Source organism: Centroberyx gerrardi, chromosome 20, assembly GCF_048128805.1.
Source record: "Centroberyx gerrardi isolate f3 chromosome 20, fCenGer3.hap1.cur.20231027, whole genome shotgun sequence".
NCBI classification, from domain to species: Eukaryota; Metazoa; Chordata; class Actinopteri; order Beryciformes; family Berycidae; genus Centroberyx; species Centroberyx gerrardi.
The window spans coordinates 8,142,180-8,162,783 of NC_136016.1; the positions used below are offsets into that span (position 1 = coordinate 8,142,180).

Sequence of the window (20,604 nt, forward strand, 5' to 3'; positions counted from 1 at the left end):
CACGAGTATTAAAGTTACGCGATATTTCCGCATCTGCGTGTCCCCTTGGTCCTCAGAGAAGCAAGATGTTCTCCAGACATTACCGGTGCTGCTCAAGGAGGTTTTATATTAACGTGCTGCTATATTTATATTTGACTGTAGACTTTATAGGACTGAGGAATGACTGGATCAAAATCTTAAGTGTAGCCTTCCCGATACGTTCAGTTCTCTCTTGTATTGAGAGAACTTCACAACAAACTTCATAGAAAAATCTGCCAATTTAAAATGGTCTTGTTTATCGGCAAATGTACACATCTACATGCCGTAAGATGAATTACGAATTGCTTGGGTCCACTTTTCAATTCGGCATATACCCAATAGACTAATGAGCACTTATTTCAATAAAATTCAAACTTTAATTTAATTGTAAATTTAATTATAATTGCCTCCCTGTTAGCCCGACTCTCCTCCTCCACCAAAATATACAGACGGCGGTGGCGAACAGAATGAATTCTAGAAAATATATATATATATTATTGACGTAAAATACTGTTTGGTGGATCACTTAGATGCCGAATGTACCAGATTTAACATGTCTTGAATCACAGTCTACAAGGTGCTTATAGCCAGGCCTTATTTCTAGAGAGAAAGGAAAACAGTCCATACATCATCTGCACAGGACAAAATACATGTAGCCTAGCTGTTTATCCTGTCCTAGCGCAGCATCAACCTTTATTTCCTTGTGTAGGCTATTTTACCCTACTGAAGCAATTTAAATAGGCCTATAGTAAAACAACACAGCCAGTTAGTATAATATCACCGTAGTGCAGTTGAATAATTCTTGGTATGATATTGGCCTACGTAATAAAATTTAATTGTGTGGTAGGAGCCTATACAACAAACTTAAAAAACGTCAAAATTATAGAAAGTAGCGCTAAATGATGACAATGGAATTATTTTTTATCAAATCACCACTGTTTTAATCAAATCGTCATTGGATTTATCAAATTTGCCTACTTGACAATTTATCACTCAATTTTTCTGTTCACAAGCATTTTCATCGTCACTCATATTTGTATCATTTCTTTTTGTTACTTTCACCCCTCATAGCGTTTAGTCTGGTGATATCTGCAGATAATACTTTAATTGAACCTGAAAGGATTTAGCCACATCCCCCTGATTCCATGGAAGTGTTGATTCACCACTGTCCACCACAGTCGCTTCACGCCTTGATTGCCTCTTGCCAGCCGCTCGTCATATTATGTCGCGCTTAGCAGAACAACTTTATCTTCACAGCGTGTCATATGGCTCAATCAAAAACAGAGCCAAACTCAAAGTCAAATTATTTAAGTTTCAGGTGATATTCCAGATGATAAGAGCTGATAATTAACCATAAAAAAATGAATAAAGACTTTTCCACCAAGTCTCAAACTATATGCACAACCATTTTAAAGTCCCTGTGGTTGTAAATTACTTACTTACTAACAAACTTATTTTCAATAGCTTACTGTTCCATTTTTAAGAAATTGAAACTAAAATCACCCAAAAGCTCATTTTGCATATTAGCCAAATCTGAAAGAGAGCTAGCCCCATATAGAAATCTAGCAGATTCTTATTCAGTAAGCCACTAGCCTATGTGCATCATAAGCCTGAAGTTATTTCATGGCAGCATTTAGGAGCATTTCATTAATAAGGCCCCTGCATTTCTTTGAATGATTTGGTAAAAATGTCCAACTTTGATAAACTTTCATAAAAATTGTATTTTCAATAATTAGTTCAGAAAGAGTTGATCCTTTTCAATACTCCTATTTCTGTGCCCAGGTGAGATATGGAGAAATTTGTAAGGCCATTGACAAAAATCACCCGAACCTATAAAATCACCCTAAAGCTCAATATGCAAATTCACCATATCCAATAAGAGGACAGCCTGTCTTGCAATAATAATAAAAATAGGTAGTCCAGAAATTCAACAGATTATTTTATACAGTTATGTGCACCTTAAACCTTAAGTGATTTCACTGCAGTATTTTGGAGAATTTCACCAATGAAGTCCTGCCGCCTGTGCATAGGACCCATAATTCCTAGCTACGCCCCCGTGCAAGTCTGGTCCAATTGTCTTTTTAGTAAAGATCATGGTTTGACTTTTCTGCACAGAGAATCTAAATCCCCACTGTGTTACAGTCCTCCACCTGATAACTGAACCCTGTAGCCCATTTTCCTTGGCCAACTGTAAATGCCTCTCCCTTTTCCAAATAGCCCCATCGTCAGCAAAAAAGAGACCTCCTGACATCCGGACGTCATTAATCATAACTGGAAGTAGACTAAAGAACGCGTGACTCCTCTTTGCGGTCAACCGTTTTTTACACGAGGTATAAGATATAATTGTTGCGTAAATAGATGCGCAGCACAGTGTGTAAACCACGGTTCACATCAGGCGACATCACCTACCTGACTGCAGTGACTCACCTGAGCGGCAGGAGGAAGCAACAGGCACGAGCTCCCACTCCCAATCCAGGAAATTAGTAGCAGCGGGCTGGATGGACTAATGTTTTAGCAAGGACCATGGTCAGAAAATACATCGTGTCTGCTGCCTTTTTGCTCTGTTATATTTCTGCAATTGACAGCAAAGGTGAGGCGCTGAATTACTATTATCTCTAGAGGGGCGGTTATAGGCGGCGGACCTGTTTGTCTTGTGTAGTCCTTCAAATGAACTGAAAATTGCGACTAGCTTCCTTTTCTTCTTTATACATATATACGCCGACTAGTCGCTGGTACCTAGGCTATTGAAAGCTGATGTAGACGCTGTAAGGTGTGCTTGTGGCCTAAACGAGGTCAAAACGTGACCTAAACCAAGGGAATGGCGTGGAATTTTATTGGAGATAATGTGTTTGCTACTTTGTTTATTTTGTTATTTTAATGGGGGCAAAATTGGACGAATGGAATCACCCCCAAAAGTGGTCGTTTTTGAGAACAGAGAGAGTAAACATTGCGTAAATGTATTTTTGTCACTGTTTGTGTAGTCTAATTATTTGGTTGTGAGTCCTTTGTCTCATGAGAGGAATGGACATGTCAGTCAACTACAACAACTTTCCAGCATTCGCCTGTTCAGCATTCAGTTTCAGTGTGTACTCCCCACATTTTCTTTTCCAGGCATTTTCAATGGCTTTACATCAAAACTGTCCAAGTTCTCAGTAGTGAATCCTCAGGTTATTCACAGATGGAGCAGGAGTGTCAACAGACCACCAGAGTCAGAAGAGGTACCTGCTCACCCTGATTACATGATCTTTTTGAATTGTTATTCTTATATGAATATCCTAATAATGCTTCCTTGGTTTTACTCATTTCAGAAAGATGAAAAGGAGACAATTTCATATGCACTCAACATAAATAACAGAAAGCACTTCCTTCATCTAAAAAGGAACAGGTATGTTTTCAGCTATTTTTGTAATTTTTGTAAATTAATGTCAATGCTTCTGACAAAGTAACACTTATTTTTTATGTTTGTTTGTTTTTGTCAGAGACTTTTTAGCGCAAAACTTTGTTCAGTATTCTCATGACATCAATGGCAACCATGAGTCATCGTATCCAAAACCTGATGTAAGTAAAGTCAGTCAGTCATATCATTATTTAATGGCTTTTGATCATTCTGGGTGTTAGGCTGGTTTGAACTGTAGACCTTTTAACTCTCTTATATATGTTCTTTTCCCAGGTGCATTGCTATTACCATGGAGAAGTGGAAGGATATGAAAACTCACTGGTAGCACTCAGCACATGCTCCGGCCTTAGGTTTGTATTTCTCTCTTTCTTTCCCAGTTCCTCCTTTGAGTGGCTGAGCACAGCCTCACATCAGTTTGAGTTTCACATGACATATTTTCATCTCTTCTGGAAAGCACCGGCCATAATCTTTCCAGCTATCATAAGGAAGCGTAACAGGTGTCCTGGTTTAGAAGTTCCTGCTTAACAGGTAAATGCCCATTCTATCTGTGGTCCAGCTCCATAAATAGAGCATGTCAAATAGTGCTGAAACAATGAAACAAACGATCCATCGATTAGTCGATCGACAGAAATAGTTTTTGGTCATTTATCAAGTAAAAACACCAAACATTTGCTGGTTACAGCTTCACAAATGCCAAGATTTGCTTGGTTTTCTCCATTTCATATCATAAAATGAATTCTTTGGGTGTTTTTTGGCTGCTGTTCAGACTAAGTAAGTCATTTTAAGAATCACTTTGGGCTCTGGAACGTGATGGGTATTTGCCGTAATTTTTTTGCATTTTTATAGAATAAACGATTAATTGATTAATCAAAAAAAAAATCAATAGATTAATCTATAATGAAAAAAATCGTCAGTTTCAGCCCTAACATCAAACACTGCCAGGGTTGGGTTGCATCATCAGAGCTGTAAGTTGTTTTGAATGAAAGTGTTCATCTTCTGTTGTGCACTGCTTCTCTTCAGGGGCGTGATCCTCCTGGACAATGACACCTATGGACTTGAGCCAGTCCCCGAGTCTCCGGCCAATGAGCACCTTTTGTACCTGCTGAGAGACAGTCAGTCGGAGCCGTTCACCTGCGGGGTCACCAGTGAGACGGCATCAGCAGAGAGCCATTCACCCTTTGACCCTGACCATTCAGTGACATCACTGCTGCGGGTTAGGATGCTCTGAATTGATTTTTCCAGTGTGAATAGGTATTAAACAAGGAAACCAGGTTTAACTAATTCATTTCACTTCTTTTCTGTTTGTCATTTCAACAGAGGAAGCGCAATTTACCTGAAACCAGTTATGTGGAGTTGGCGTTGGTTGTGGATAATCTCAGGGTGAGCGCATAATAGTTTCCATTTAGGAATTTGTTTTTGCCCACAAATATTGCAGTGCATATTTTGCCAGGTACCAGCGACACTTTGTTTTGCCCTTGCTGGGAACTTTGTCAACTACGTGCCCAAAAATATTTACCAGTGTATCATAACCTTCAGGTTATCAACAAGTTTCTTTCTTATGAATGTCTTCCTCCATTTACAGTACAGGTTTAAGGAACAAAATGAGACGGCAGTGCGGGCGGAGATGGTGGAAATGGCCAATCTACTTGATGGGGTGAGAGTTTAAATAACTCTGCAAACAAATTATGCTTGCTTGCTTCTAATAATGAGGAACTTATCATGGTAAATTTGCTGTTGATAGTGTTATCTTTATTATGCTGCAGTTATCGTTTTTGTTTGCCTTTGTTCATTGTAGTATTACAAGCAGCTGAATATCCGCGTGGTGCTAGTGGGCCTGGAGATCTTTACGGAGAGCAATCCCTTTGATGTGGAAGGCTCTGCAGGAGAGGTGCTGGGGAGGTTTGTCAAGTGGAGGAAGAGCACTCTGCTACCAAAGATCAGGCACGACGTTGGCCAGCTCATTGTGTAAGTACTGTGTCTAGTTACAGCTGTGGCCTTCGTAATGTTTCGTTTCGGTAATATGATGCCATCAGCTGATATAAAAACAAAGGAATAATCTGTTAGATGCATATCACATAGTCTGAAGTCTTCTCTGAAATGCAGTGTGATCTTTGTCTCTCAGTGGTCGGCCCCAGCCGTACGGGCAGGGAGTGCTGGGTATGGCCTTCGTGGGCACGGTCTGCTCCGTGGCGAGCTCCGGAGGAATCAACGTGGTTAGTTCAACTCCCTTTTAACTTCTAGCGCCAGCTGACACCGTGGTGCTTTGGCAGCGTGAGCTTTTGTTTAGAAACTGATACTCGTCTCTACATAATTCATGGCAAGTTCTGCTGTAAGTGCAGTTCATTTTCACAACTAGTGAATAAGGAGTCAAACAGGTTAGACTTGAATACCAACTCATTAAGCTCCAAGGCAAAATTCGTATTTGGCTTGTAGGATTCCTTACATTCTTGTGTTGTATCAAGTCTCATGATGTTCTTAAAATAGCCTGGCCCTGGATAGCACTTTACATTACTGTACACAAATTACTATAGCTGTGTAATTACATAGAAATTATCAGAAAGTAAAGTAGCTTGTAATTATAATGTATAATTTCTTGGTTAAATTCTACTTCATATAAAGTATCTACAGAGTAAAATCAGTGTAATATTGAGGTATCAAGCCTGACTTTACTTGGCAGTACAGTACCCATGGTATTATCTGGTAATTTCATAATAGGAATGTAATGGTAACAATACTGTAACAACCTCATCTATCTTGAACTAGAATATAGAAGTTCCATTTAAGAGAGAAGGAAAGGACCGGTAAGCCAATGTTTCCAAAGTGTTTCCATTAATGTACTGTTATCATGCTAATAATTACTCGTTATCACCAGAAATGTCCAGCATTTAACTGAGAAATTACACATTATAATTACAAACTTTCTGATCATGTCTATGTAATTACACAGTTATTTATTAATTTGCGTACTGTAATTTAAAGTGTTACCTACCCCAGTTAAACAGAAGTTCCAGGTGTTGCCAAAAACATGTCAGTTGTATGACAATGTTGCTTAATAACTTGAATTCTCAATTCAGGATTCCCAACTGAGCTCTGAATGTACTTGGATGTGTTTCACAGTTCAGTGATAACAGTCTGTCCTACGTCTCCACTGTGGTGGCCCATGAGATGGGCCATAACCTGGGCATGAACCACGACAGTGACCAGTGCACATGTGATGGAGGAAGCTGCATCATGGCAGCTTCAGCTAGGTAAAACAACTTCCACAAAATGATGCCTTACTCTCTTCATATGAAATTGGAAAAGCTGCAGTTAAAACCCACGATGGGCATTTTCTTTTTCTTTTTTTTTTTGAGTAAAAATAAATGTAAAATTTAAAAATGCATTGTCGTCAAACAAAAATAAGGCTGTTTTTCTTAGTTCTTGAAAAGTACAAACTGGGTATTACACTACAGTAGAACACGGTGAGATGACAAATAATTGTGTGTTGTTGAGATGTTTGTATTAAGGGTTTGATTCCAAAATGCTATATATCCATGTGGGAAAATATTTACTACCTGAAGTTCATTTGTCATTATATCATAAATATAAATGTATTGATCCTCGAAAGTGTTACTATTCTATTGCCTAATGTCTTATGTTGGCTGATAACTTCAGTAATATTTCATAATGAGCTGAAATTGAATGCCACCGATCATTTTCTAAGACGCGGTGTCAGTTTTCAAAAGATTGATATCTCATTTTGGAATGGAAAAACATATCACCTGAACACGTAGATGTTTCCATTTCTGTTTGTCTTCTTACCCTGTAGCGGCTCCACCAAATTCAGCACCTGCAGTGGAGACGACTTTGAGAGGCTGATCCGCCGTGGAGGAGGCGTGTGTCTGAAGAACCAGCCCTCCCTGTCCGACGTGGTGGGCGTCGCTAAATGTGGCAATGGCTTGCTGGAGGAAGGAGAGCAGTGTGACTGTGGCACTCCAGAGGTAGAGTACTGCCCGTCAGACAAGACACACATGCATACACACAGGAGGTTACAGCAATGACCAGGTCATGTGTTTATTCATAAAAGTCACACTTTTTATGGTAATGCAAGTGATGGTAGTTTTGAGGCTCTTATATGGGAATAAAAAAACTGCCAAAATAAGTTGTACTTGTATTGTAAGATGTGATTAAGGTTAACATGACTTGCAAACTTGTAATGCAAATATGTACTCCAATCCATAAAGTTCAAATGTGTGTGATTTACAGTTTGCAAATTTGTGATTCATTTTGTAATTGTAAACAGCTATTTGCAAAAGAATGCATTTGACGTTAGGACCCATAATCAATGTTTAAAAGCATTTTGGCATTGTCCTCCTGCAGAAAATCACACCACAGACATGACTTCCAAGCTTGTAACACAAATTCCCAAATGTGTACAGAAAAATCTTGTTTTTCAACCTTGCGGATTAGAGTACACATTTGGGCATTTCTGTTACAAGTCATGTTACAACTTCATGCATCTTAGAATAAAATTAAGACTAATTTTGTCAGTTTCTTATTCCCATACTTTTTGTCTGGCTTTTTTAGTACGGCAGTAAGGATACTTGTCACAGTATTTTCTGTGTTTCCGTGTCACACAGGAATGCAAAGATAAATGCTGTGATGCGGCCACCTGCAACTTCACCCCCGGGTCTGCCTGTGCTCAAGGGAGCTGCTGCAGCAACTGCCAGGTCAGGTTTCTGTTGGACTGGAGGCTGGCTTTATGTAGCTTACTACTGCGCTGAATGGAGGGAGTAAATACTTTGGGGGATAAATACTTCTTCACAGGTGTGTCATAAGCCACAGTAGCTCTGTTACCATTGTTGGTCATGTGTTGTGTTTCAGATCAGAGTGTCTGGAACCCCATGCAGAGAATCTGTCAATTCATGTGACCTCTCTGAATACTGCGATGGCGAGAGTGCGTTCTGTCCCAGTGACTTCTACATCATGGATGGCCTGCAGTGTGAAAACAACGCAGCATACTGCTACGAGGGCCGCTGTCAGACTTACGATTTCCAGTGCAAACATCTCTTTGAGCCAGGTACATTCAGTGGTGGATGCACAAATCTAGATTTCTGCAGCTAATTAAGCACCAAAATTGTTCTCCCAACCAAATGTACAAAGTTTGGAGAAGGCTCTTGAGTCAAACTATTGCTGGATTTACATGGGGACAAGTTCGACATCATTTTTTGAAACATACGCACTATAAACATTTCTTTTTCTTTTTTTCTTTAAACATCAACCATAATCATTTCTAGGAGTCAAGTGTATGATTTATTCCCTGTGTAGATCTAAGTTATGATGTAGGATTTTGTCAATCTCTTAAATTTTTGTGCAACAGCCTAACAGCCTGGATTAACTATGGTTAATGCAGTCAAAAATGTGTCAGCCCATAGTATAACAAGAAGCAGCATTCACTTGACAAGATGATCATTCTCTTTTCCTGTCATTCATATTTTATCTTGCATATTATTTTCTTCTTGGGCAGATGCAACAAAGGCAGCAGATGTTTGTTTCGTTCAAGCAAACACCAAGGGAACTTTGTTTGGAAACTGTGGAATCACCAGTACAGGAGTCCCTATCAAATGTAGTGTGGCGTAAGTATTCTGCTTGTCTGTTGTGTTTTGTTTTGTTTTTTTATCATGGAAAGATGATATGAATATCACACCGGATGGATTTAAAGAAAGATCTATATCTCTGGGAAAATTGGGATCAGTAGTCATATCGCGGTTAGGATAGATTCGCTCTCTATTTTTAGACAGAATAATAAAGTGACACGAAATATAAACTCAGGCTGTGTGTCAGGCAAAGGATGGATTAACTGTACATTTCCTTCCGGCATTTTGCCTTGCTGTCACTATTGCGCACTTGTTTCCAATTGTGAAAAAACTGACTGTCCGCTCTACCGCTGCAGTGACTCCATGTGTGGAAAGGTGCAGTGCACGAATGTGGACGTCAACAACCCCCCTACTGGTGCCCATGTCAGTATCCAAGTAATTGATGGGTCGAGTTGTGTTAACGCAGACTTCAACCTTGGCACCGATGTGCTGGATCCTGCTTATGTTAATCCAGGTAGCCCGTGTGCTGAGGGAAAGGTAAGCAGTGTTTTGAATAAACGGATGTGTGCATGTGTACAGACTAGAACCTAGTTTGTACACACCAAGGAAACATGAACAAATGTGATTTTGACATGCTCCAGGCTCCATGGTCATCATGACTCAGTGCAGTGAAATCATTTCGGATTGCATTCATAGAAACTGAGTCTTCTCTTTCAGACCTGCCTGGACTTTAAGTGTTTGAACGCCTCCGCTCTGCTGCCCAACTTGGACTGTGATGCCCGGAGCACCTGCAACGGCCATGGGGTAGGACGGCGTTTCCTTTACAGGCATAGTATCTGCTATTGGCCTACAAGTCTTCTGACATTGCTGTTGTAATGTTTTCTTCAGGTATGTAATGACCAGGGACACTGCCACTGTGACAACGGATGGGCTCCCCCCAACTGTGACCGCTCAGGGAGAGGAGGCAGCGCAGACAGCGGCCCTGCTCAGATAGGTGGGTTTTGATTGGTTGTTTCAAATTGGATTACTTCATGCACAGAAGGTCTGATTTATCGTAGGTATTCGGCGTACATGTTAACTGTGTGCTGTAACCAGTGCAGTTATACTGTATATACCATCTATTTACTTTCACCTGTCCCACCTCAGACCACTCCCTCAGGAATGGCCTGTTGATCTTCTTCCTGCTGGTGGTTCCTGTGCTGGTTCTGCTCATCCTGCTGCTGCTCTACATCTTCAGGAGAGACTCCCTGGACCCCTGCCTTAAAGGAAGCCTCGCCAGCCGTCACAGGTAAACTTCAACAGGCGTTTTAGTAGTTTGTGGTGTAATGTGACATCAATTACTAACTTATCACAGAGATTGCATTTCATTATTTTGTTTAATATACACAGGTCACGTAATGCACAAAATGGCCAAACAAATGGCAATGTTCAGGCAAATACCACAACCCAGCCGCCAGTACATGTTCCTCCTGCTAAGGTAAACGATATGTATTTTTTATTTTTATTATATTTTATTTTTTTTAAATCATCACTGTAGGGAAGGCAGTCAGATATTTATATTACAATAGGCAAGTCAGACATGCTTATTCACCTGTAAATATAAGCACAAAAGAGGAAATGGGTACTATACTCAAGACAATTTTGTTTTTTTGTCATTAAATCATTCATGAGTCTGATTATAAATCACTATTCAATCAGAATAGTAATCAGGGTGTCCTAACAGCAAAAATTGTTTATTTTTCATTCCAGCCTGGAAATCCACCAGCTACCTCAGCTCCACTTTCTGGGTAAGAATTAATTGAACCTTTTTTTTTTTTTTTTTTACTTCATTTGATCTATACTGTCCTCACACATACACAAAAACTTCTACTTGCAGTGCACAAGTCACCATTTTAATAGGCAGAATTTGCACACAATCTGTCAGTTTCAGGTATGGAGAACTGGATTATTGGAATACGGACACAGGCATTGCCACTACGCATGTACCAGTTACCCAGCAGGGTCCTGGGGTCCCAAGACCAATCCCACCCAAGCAAATACCACAGTGATGAGTTCTGTGTGGTTCCTATACTGCTGTTTTTTCACAACATATTTGCAGTTTCATCCACTGTATAAAATGACATATTTGTAAAATCCTGTGATGATAATGGGTTCACTATAACTTGTTGCCAGCACCTTTTTTTTTTTTTAAGGTTGACTGTAGCAGCATGGTGGTGGATAAGGCTGGCAGGCCTGTATTTATTTATTGGGATATATGTGTTTTATGAATTTCCTGTTCATATCACTCAAGGGAAATGAGATGAGACGTTTGTTCACGTGGTTACTTTAACATGGAATGGAAAAAAAAAGTCACAAAATATTTTGTATTATTTTATGCTGTTACATTGTTTAAAAACGATTTTATTAATCTTAATATTTTATATTAAGATTTTGATGTTGAATTCATGAATGCTGAATGTAATAAAGTATCAAGCCTGTAGTTCTTTTATCTAATGGCTTTTTTAAAGATGGTGTCTTTTGGAACTGTAGTACTGTACTCATCACTGTAGGTGGCAGTAATAAGCCATAATATATCAAAACGGCAGTAAAGAGGAAGTACAATATACAAAACAAGGCTAAAAGTGCAACTACAAGGCAGTTGCATGAAAGCTATAGATGTGACAGAAATGCAATAATTGGGATATGAACATGTACATTTTTCGGCGTTTTCTGTCATGTATCATTCATTTTAGTATTTTAGACATATACAGGATTCATTCACAGATAGGTCTATTTCTTTTCCATTTACAAGTATGGGTGTGATATATGTATCTAAGATGAATGTGACATTAAGGTTAATGATGTCAGAGATGTTGACGTCCAATATAATGGATATATAGAAGATAATCAGTGTATGTGAGATGAGGTACATTACAGCATTTAGGAACAGTTATGCCACTGCTATGGTTAAGGTTAAAACTGACTTCCTAGATAATAGACATCCATCCAAGTTATCTGGTTTTGTGGGTGTTTGTGTAGACCTTAATGTCCTATATAGGTATGGATATATGGCTGTGAATATATACTATGAAAAGGACATTGAAAAAAACAATCGAACAGTCGTATTTTCCCCTACTACAGATTCTACTTGAATCTTTATTTTTCCACTTTCGTGCTTTGTATCCGTGGCAACAAAACATGTTATTGGGCTTTTATTTTGAAAGTTGCTAACCGGAAGTGCTGTTTGTTTATGGTTTGACGCGGAAGATGCGGAAGTCCTCGCGAGCTTTCTAAGCTGCTACAACGTGGAAAGCTGGATTTGTAAACACCTCACTGGCAATAAATGGACGCAGACGATGCCGCGAGTCTTCGCCGTCCACCAGCCTGTCTGTGTGTCCTCTGTGGTTTACCTGCTGCAGGGAAGTCGACGCTGGCCCGGACAGTCAGCAAGCTCGCTGCGCAGCAGGGATGGAGATCCACTGTAGTGCCTTACGACGACCTGATCCCCGATCATGCTTTTCAGCTCAAAGTGTTGGAGGATGATGGCGGGCTGCAGCAAACGGTAAAGAAAGTTAACTCCTTTACGGCGACGTTAAGATGAATGTGCATGTCTTGGTCTAGTGGTGAGTTTGCATGAATATTCCCCTTACGAAAAAGAACAGTAATCCTATTTACTATAGGCTACAAATATCACAGCAAAATTAATTTTTATAATATAATAGGAATATTGCAGTGACAGCATGGGGATAAAAATGTAATTTTTGCTCATATGTAAGATCAGATTTTTTTTCTCAGCAGTGTGAACACAAAAATTTGATCTTTTCAAATCAGATTCTGTCCACTTTCATATGTGGTCCTGAGACTGATCCGATCAGTGGCCATACAAGCGCAGTAAGAACTTTCACATCGGAATTTATTTGTTTTTACGTTACACTCCATTGCGCAGGCGCAGATCACTGTCAACATCTGTCAACAGCGGTTGACAGACGGTTGACTTAAAAAAAGAGAAAAACAAACCTTGAGGAATGGAAGCCCTCTGTGGCGTCACGCGCATGAAAAGAGAATGGAAGTATGGAAGCCCTCTGTGGCGTCACGCGCGTGGCATCACAGAGGGCAATCGAACGTTGGCACAGGATAAAATACAAGCGGCTTCATTTAGTGGACATGTGGGTACAGACTTTGCTTGAGAGTGCAAGACTTAGCCTAAGCTACAATTTGAGAGAAAAGACGACAAGGATAGTTCGGAGAGGATAGACGACAAGGATAATACGTGGAGAACGGCGCGGTTGATTGGCCGCTATGCCGTTTCAATTCACCAGCCAGCTTCCAGCAGCCCTGCAGATCCCCAAGCTGCATGGGGTCACATCTCCCATCAGCTTGGATCTGCCCAACGAGGCTGACCTGGGTTTGACCCAGAAGTTGGTTGAAACCCTGCAACAATATGGTGGGTTTGAAGAAGAGTTGGAGCTGAAGCACAGAACAATGGTGCTAGATAAATTAAAGTCACTGTTTAATGAGTGGATTAAAGAAATGGGTCAACAGAAAGATTTACCTACATCGTTAATAGAAGATGTTGGAGGCAAGATCTTACCATTTGGCTCCTATTGTATGGGTGTGCACACAAAAGGAGCTGATATTGATGCCCTCTGTTTAGCACCTCAACATGTAGAGAGAACTGACTTCTTCAGTTCTTTCTTTGAGAAGCTGAAAAACCAAGAGGAGGTTAAAGACCTGCGGTCTGTGGAAGAGGCATTCGTCCCGGTCATCAAACTATGCTTTGATGGAATTGACATCGACATGCTGTTTGCCCAGATAGCATTGCCAATCGTTCCCAAACATCTGGATCTTCAGGATGATGGGCTGCTGAAGGGCATGAATATCCACTGCAGAAGGAGTATCAATGGCTACAGAGTTGCACAGGAGATTCTTAACCTGGTACCCAATGTAGAGCACTTCAGGCTCGCTTTGAGAACCATCAAGTTGTGGGCTAAACACCACAACATTTATTCTAACACCCTGGGCTTCCTGGGCGGGGTATCATGGGCCATACTGGTAGCAAGGATTTGCCAGCTCTACCCCAACGCTGTTGCCTCCACTCTGGTACAGAAATTCTTTAAAGTTTTCTCCATGTGGGAATGGCCAATCCCAATACTGCTAAAGCAGGCTCAGGACTGCAGGCTAAATCTTCCAGTTTGGGACCCCAGGGTTAATCTAAGTGACCGTTCCCACCTGATGCCGATCATCACCCCGGCATACCCCCAGCAGAACTCCTCCTACAATGTGTCTGCCTCCACCCGAGCGGTCATGGCAGACGAGTTCAAACAGGGTCTTTCCATCACTACCAACATATCGGAGAACAAAGCAGAGTGGTCCAGACTGTTTGAAGCACCAGACTTCTTTGCGAAATACAAGAACTACATTGTGTTGCTAGCAAGTGCACCAACAAAGAAGCAGCACCTCGAATGGGTTGGCCTGGTAGAGTCAAAGATCAGAATCCTGGTCGGACACCTAGAGAACAATGAGTACATTACTCTGGCCCATGTCAGCCCACAGTCCTTCCCTGGCCCCAAGGAAGGGAATGTCAAAGAGTTTAGCACAATGTGGTTCATTGGAATTGCCTTCAAGAAGTTGGAGAGGTCTGAAAACATGAACATAGACCTGAGTTTTGACTTGGGGTCTTTCGCTGACACTGTCTACAGCCAGGCAGTCAGCAGTAATATGTTTGAGCAGGAGATGAAAATATCAACCATGCACGTGAAGAGGAAACAGCTTCACCACCTGCTACCTGATCTCAAACACAGAATCTCACAGATCTCCTCCCCTACGACCATGCCCTCTTCCACCCCAAATAAGGGTGCCACACTGTATCCCACTTGCAGCTCTACTGGGGCCAGTTCTGGACCTGCCACTGTCCCTCACACAGAGGCCACAGGAGAAGCAGAGGGAGCAAAGCCCACAGTGAGCCGCCAGCGCTCCATCACTGCCACAGTGCCACCTAGCCGGACCCCCCCTCCCACCATGGGCCCACCAGCCACAAAGAGACGAGGCTTTCTCCAGTCACCAGCCAAGAAGTTCAAAGCTGATAAAGAGTCAGCTTCAGAGACAAACGGCGCATGCACTGAAGGGTCCACCAGAGGTCTCCCACTCAGCAAGACCTCCCCTCCCAGCATGAGGACACCAGCCACCAAGAGGCCAGGCTTTCCCCAAACAGAGATGCCAGCCAAGACGTTCAAAGTTGATAAAATGTCAGCTTCAGAGACAAACGGTAAATGCATTGACGGGTCCACCAAGGGTCTCCCGCTCAGCAAGACCCCCCCTCCCAGCATGAACCCACCAGCCACAAAGAGGCCAGGTTCTCCGCAGTCAGAGATGCCAGCCAAGAGGATCAAAGCTGGTAAGGATGATGACGCATCATCTAAGAGATTGCCCATTGCCGACCTGTCAGATGTGCCTGTCCTCCCTGTCAACCCCATTCGCGTGGTGAAGAACTCCATCAGGCTTCGCCTTAACAGGCAGAAGTAGACCATCACGTGTATAGAAATTAGTTTCACCTCCCCCTGCCTCCTTCCCTCGTCTCCCCCCATTTTATGTTAAAAAAAAATAAAAATCTTAATGATTTTACAGACATACTTTTGTTGCTGTTGTGGGGTAACTTTACTGAAAGCGCTGTAACTGGAAGATAATGTTTTACAATGATGTGGTGTTGCACAATGATGTTTTTTTGGAAGAAGGGGACAGTAGTGAGTATAGCCAAGATTTTGGTGCACCAAAATTCACACAGTCTAACATCATTAGTGGAACTAGCTCATGTTTTAGTACACAGCTGACCAAAATGGTGCTCACATCTGTGGGGACAAAATAGCCCAGACTTTAGTGACAGACAGCAAGGTGGACCTTGTGCATTAAAGTATCTGTACTGTCTAATTTTACATCATACAGTCCTCCAGATCTGTACCACAGTGTTGAATAGCATCATAAGAGGAAGGTAGATGACTATTTAGCAAGCAAGCAAGGTTGCTTTATATGTAGTTGTGAAATATCTTGCCAACGTCAAGCATCTTCAAGCTATAGTTTGATATTTTCACTTGGTTTTGAGTAGATTTCTACCCTTCTACCCTATTATTGGCTTCATTACTTTTTTTTTCCGCCAAATACAACATTTTTGACACTCAGTAATCTAACGAACCAGTGAGCTAATCCCATCATGCACAGTAGTGAAAGGGGCATCAGATTAGGGCTGCAGCTATCGATTATTTTAGTAATCGAGTATTCTACAGATTATCCCATCGATTAATCGAGTAATCGGATAAGAAATACTTTTGCTTTAATAAAGAGCAATAGTAAATATACAAAAGAGAAAAGCTGTCCGCACGAAGCTGTCCATACGACACTGTGATTTACTGAAAACGAGGTGAAATAATAATTATTATTGATATTTATTACTAGGCCTAAATATCATACAAGTTCATAAGACTGGCTAATGTACATTTATTTACTATGTTGAAGGGTTGCCCTACACCTGCTGACCCTACTCACTGCAATCAAACTAAACTGAATATACCTGCTGTATTGGACTGGTGCATTTTAGGCTCCAATTGCTACTTACACCACCTAATATTTTGCTTTCTGGGGTATTTTATGCATCACTGTGAGGGGAGTGTGTGTGTGTGTGTGTGTGTGTGTGTGTGTGTGAGTGTGTGTGTGTGTGTGTGTGTGTGTGTGTGTATGTGTGTGACTGTCATAATAATAACATGAATGAAGCTCAGGCTTTCACAAATTGACTGCAGCATTTTATTTTCTGTGGTTATTTTCTTGAGCAAAACTTAGCTAATTTAGGGACATCATAACTAGCCACCATATTGATTTACGTTCTTAACTAGCCATTACATATAGCCATAATTAACGTGCATTCTTTACTAGCCTTCATCTCATCCCGTTTTAATATTAAGTGCTGACTCCGCCCACCCGGCCAGTTTCGGCGTACGCCGGTAGCAATTACAAGTGGACCCTATCCTACAGTCCCTGCTCTCAGCGGAGGGAAGGAGCTACGCTGTGTGGGAAGCGCTGTGACCGTCAGACCTCTCTGGATTAGACAAGCAAGTAGAGAAAACCGGCATCAGCCGAACCAATTTATTGCCAAATGCTTTGGGATTCAACACATTAACATTGCTTCCCATGGTCAGAAAAAGTCGGCAGATTTGTCGCTAGTCGCTTTTGAGAAATAAAGTCGCCAGGAGGGTCTGAAAAGTCGCTAAGTCTAGCGACAAAGTCGCCAAGTTGGCAACACTGGATCCGAAACTTTGGACACTTTCTGTCGTTTTCTCTGGCCTGTCTCTTCTCTTCGCCCCTCGCTATTTTCTCTCTCTTTCTCCAGCGCGTTGTGCAACAGTAATAATCATCCGTGCGAATCACTGAGTGTGTATATAGTTATATGGATTAAACGAAGCTTCGATGCAAAGAATTTGCATCGATGATTTTTAGTAATCGAGTTACTCGAGTTTCTCGAGGAATCGTTTCAGCCCTACATCAGATTAGTAATATCAACCAGGCAGCAGCCATCTTTGATGCACCTGGCCTATTACAAGTTCCTCATCAACAGGAATTATCATAAATGCTTTGATTATGTCAAATGGTTGCTGAGTGCTGGCAGAAGAATGGGAATTAGATAGTAGGGTTGACCGATTCATGATCTTCCAAGTATACATCCATTGTACAGTAACTTCTTGTCCTAAGAATACTTTTGCATGGAATATAACACGAGAGCTTTTAGAAAATCAATTTTTGAATGGGGCATTAATGATGTCCTTTGTATTACAAAACAAATGTGATATACAATTCTTTTTTTTTCTTTCATTCATTTGGTTGCTTGGTCACATGACATTTGGAACTGAAGGACTATTGAAGAGGTTAAGACTTTAGTTTGGCTTAGCAACACAAGCTTACTTTTGTTCACTGTATTGAAAGCGTAAAGGTGTGTGAAATTTGTGTGTCTATGGTATTGCAAAGAAGAAAGAAAACCTTTAAGGGCAGAGGTCTGTTCACACTGATGTCGCATCTGAGCAAAAAATAGTAATTGAGCAATATGGCCTGTAATGTGAACGTTGATACCATAGGAGATAAAAATAACATCAAGTACAATAAGGTCACTAAACTTAATACTGTGTGCCACAAACACAAGTGTCACAATGGAAATAATATTTGAATATTCTAGTGATTTTTCTTTGTTAGGGTTCCCATGTTATGTACTAAATGTTCTTATTGACCAGATCTTATTGACTAAAACATATTTTCCTTTCTAGCAAACTGAATGGAAGTTGCACAGACAAGCAGTGTTACAGTGCATCGAGCAGTTCTTGAGGAAACCTCAAGTGTTGGCAGAGCCACCGACCAGCTGCCACATCAATGCTGCTGCCTGGGGACGCTGCGTCCGAGCTCTGCTGGAACCTAAGAGTCTGGACCCGTCCCCACTTCTCATTCTACTGGATGACAACTTCTACTATCCAAGCATGAGATACGAAGTGTACCAACTTGCAAGAAAGTGTAAGCACTCTGCTCTGTCTGTGTGCAGGATAGGCTACTTATTGGAGCGCTCTCAGGTGGCGTTCCCTTGGTTGAACTGATTTGTTTGTGGACTGTTCACTGCAGGTTCGCTGGGGTTCTGCCAGGTGTATCTGCACTGTGCTGTGGAGTCGTGCATCAGCAGAAACCAGAGCAGGTCCCAGCCCTTACCCACCGAGGTGATACTGGAGATGGGAAAGCGCTTGGAGTCTCCAAATCCACAGAAGAACTCGTGGGAGGAGAGCAGCATTGCACTTAACAGCACAGATAATTTGCCGAAGGGGGACATGTAAGGCAGTGCAATAAGCAATTATTAACACTTACTGGTGAAGTAGTCATGACTGCTTAAACCAGATATTCATTTGTTGCCTCTGTGTCTATCTGTTTGCCTACATGGCTCGCCTTTAGCCAGAGGTTGATGGAGTTGATCTCTTCTGCACTGAGCAACCCACTGAGTCCAGTCGATGACAACGTGGAACAAAAGGCATGTCAATGTTGCTTTCCTCAAACCTGTTCAAACATGCTAGTGGAATATAAATACGCAACTTTAGAAGTGGTACATTTATCTGTTCTGTTGTCCTGTACTCTGCAGGAGGCTGACCGCCTGAAATGTGCCACTAGTGTGGTTCACCAGGCTGACCAGGCCTGTCGACGCTTGGTCTCTGAAGCCATGAAGAATGCCAGAGGTCAGTCATGAGCTACGTTAATATTACAGATTTGACATTTTGCTAACATTATGTCATAAGTGAGTGTCATTAAAATGATAAAATAAATGATTAAAATACAAACAAATTGCATCCTTCTTTGTCACCCTGGGTTTAGAAAACAAAGTGCCCCCTGAACAGATGAGGTCTCTGGCAGCTGAGTTGAATGAATCCAAAACAAGATTTCTTCACAACCTGCGGAAGCAATTCCTTCAGGAAGTGCTCAGCGCCAAAGAAGTCGACATTGATGTGGAACATGTGGTGAAAACAGCTGTGGACGTTTTTGACCAAGAGAAAAAGAACATTTTAAGAGTCTTCATAAATGACCATGCTTGAAGGAAGAAATATAATTACTTGTTCTTCTGTTTATTTAACAACAGCTGTGAATATTTTGTTGAATTTGCACAAGTGTAGATTTTATATCACATTAAGAAGACATGAATGAATAAACAATACATAGGTATTTATATTTAGTTTAAATGTACAAAAAACACAACTGTTTTCTAGTCATAGTTTTCAGTTGGATTTGCCCATTGTGGCACGGAGTAAAACGAAAACTTGAAAATTTCTCTGCCTAATTTATCCATGTTTTATGCTTAATTAGCATACTGTTAATTAAATATTAAATAAAAAATATATATATACTGTGTGTATATATATATATTATATATATATATATATATATATATATATATATATATATATATATATAAATAAATAAAACATTTCAAACTCTTTTGAACTTTTCTTCATCAGCTTATGGACACAAGCACTGCCACTACACATCTACCAGTTCCCCAGCAGGGCCCTGGGATCCCAAGACCAATCCCACCCAAGCAAGCACCACAGTGATGAGTTCTGTGTGGTTCCTATACTGCTGTTTTTTCACTACATATTTGCAGTTTCATCCACTGTATAAAATGACATATTTGTAAAATCCTGTGATAATAATGGGTACACTATAACTTGTTGCCAGCACTTTTTTTTTTTTCTGCAATAAGCAGCATGGTGGTGGAAAAGGCTGATAGGCCTGTACTTATTTATAAGACTATACTTGTTTCATGAATTTCCTTTTTATATCACTGGAGGGAAATGAGACATTTGACCAGCATTAAACCTGTCAGCCCATTGCTTTGAATAAGTAATGTTAAAGCTACATTATAAAGTGTGTTTTTAAACTTGTAAACTAGCTCACATTAGCCTAGACAGGTAACAAGATAGTGCTTGTTACATAACGACTAGGTGACAAGGCAGCAAGCCAAGCACAACAAGCTGGAATGGATTAGGAAGAAGACAACGATGGTTTTGTTTCACATCATTTTAAATCAACACTGAATAAATTACACTGAAGCGCCATGATCAGTGATGTCTT

The 20,604-nt window shown here is 40.9% G+C and overlaps 3 protein-coding genes across 3 annotated transcripts; all 3 read left to right on the plus strand.

Moving 5' to 3' along the window:
• The first annotated feature begins 2,406 nt into the window (after positions 1-2,406).
• adam9b (ADAM metallopeptidase domain 9b) lies at positions 2,407-11,470 on the plus strand. The gene is made up of 22 exons (XM_071907799.2): positions 2,407-2,608; positions 3,130-3,236; positions 3,327-3,403; positions 3,498-3,576; positions 3,689-3,765; positions 4,436-4,628; positions 4,733-4,795; positions 4,998-5,069; positions 5,211-5,380; positions 5,538-5,628; positions 6,533-6,663; positions 7,224-7,395; positions 8,035-8,124; positions 8,279-8,474; positions 8,922-9,030; positions 9,348-9,528; positions 9,709-9,795; positions 9,880-9,985; positions 10,138-10,279; positions 10,381-10,468; positions 10,741-10,778; positions 10,916-11,470. The coding sequence occupies exons 1-22, from the start codon at positions 2,542-2,544 to the stop codon at positions 11,037-11,039; spliced, it is 2,460 nt and encodes an 819-aa protein (XP_071763900.1). The 5' UTR covers positions 2,407-2,541; the 3' UTR covers positions 11,040-11,470.
• Positions 11,471-12,251: 781 nt separating this feature from the next.
• Positions 12,252-19,838, plus strand: pstk (phosphoseryl-tRNA kinase). Its single transcript, XM_071907818.2, has 6 exons — positions 12,252-12,532; positions 18,270-18,510; positions 18,616-18,817; positions 18,937-19,012; positions 19,121-19,214; positions 19,351-19,838. The coding sequence occupies exons 1-6, from the start codon at positions 12,314-12,316 to the stop codon at positions 19,566-19,568; spliced, it is 1,050 nt and encodes a 349-aa protein (XP_071763919.1). The 5' UTR covers positions 12,252-12,313; the 3' UTR covers positions 19,569-19,838.
• On the plus strand, positions 13,270-15,492 carry LOC139918352 (poly(A) polymerase beta-like). Its single transcript, XM_071907691.1, has one exon. The coding sequence runs from the start codon at positions 13,270-13,272 to the stop codon at positions 15,490-15,492; it is 2,223 nt and encodes a 740-aa protein (XP_071763792.1).
• Positions 19,839-20,604: the final 766 nt, after the last annotated feature.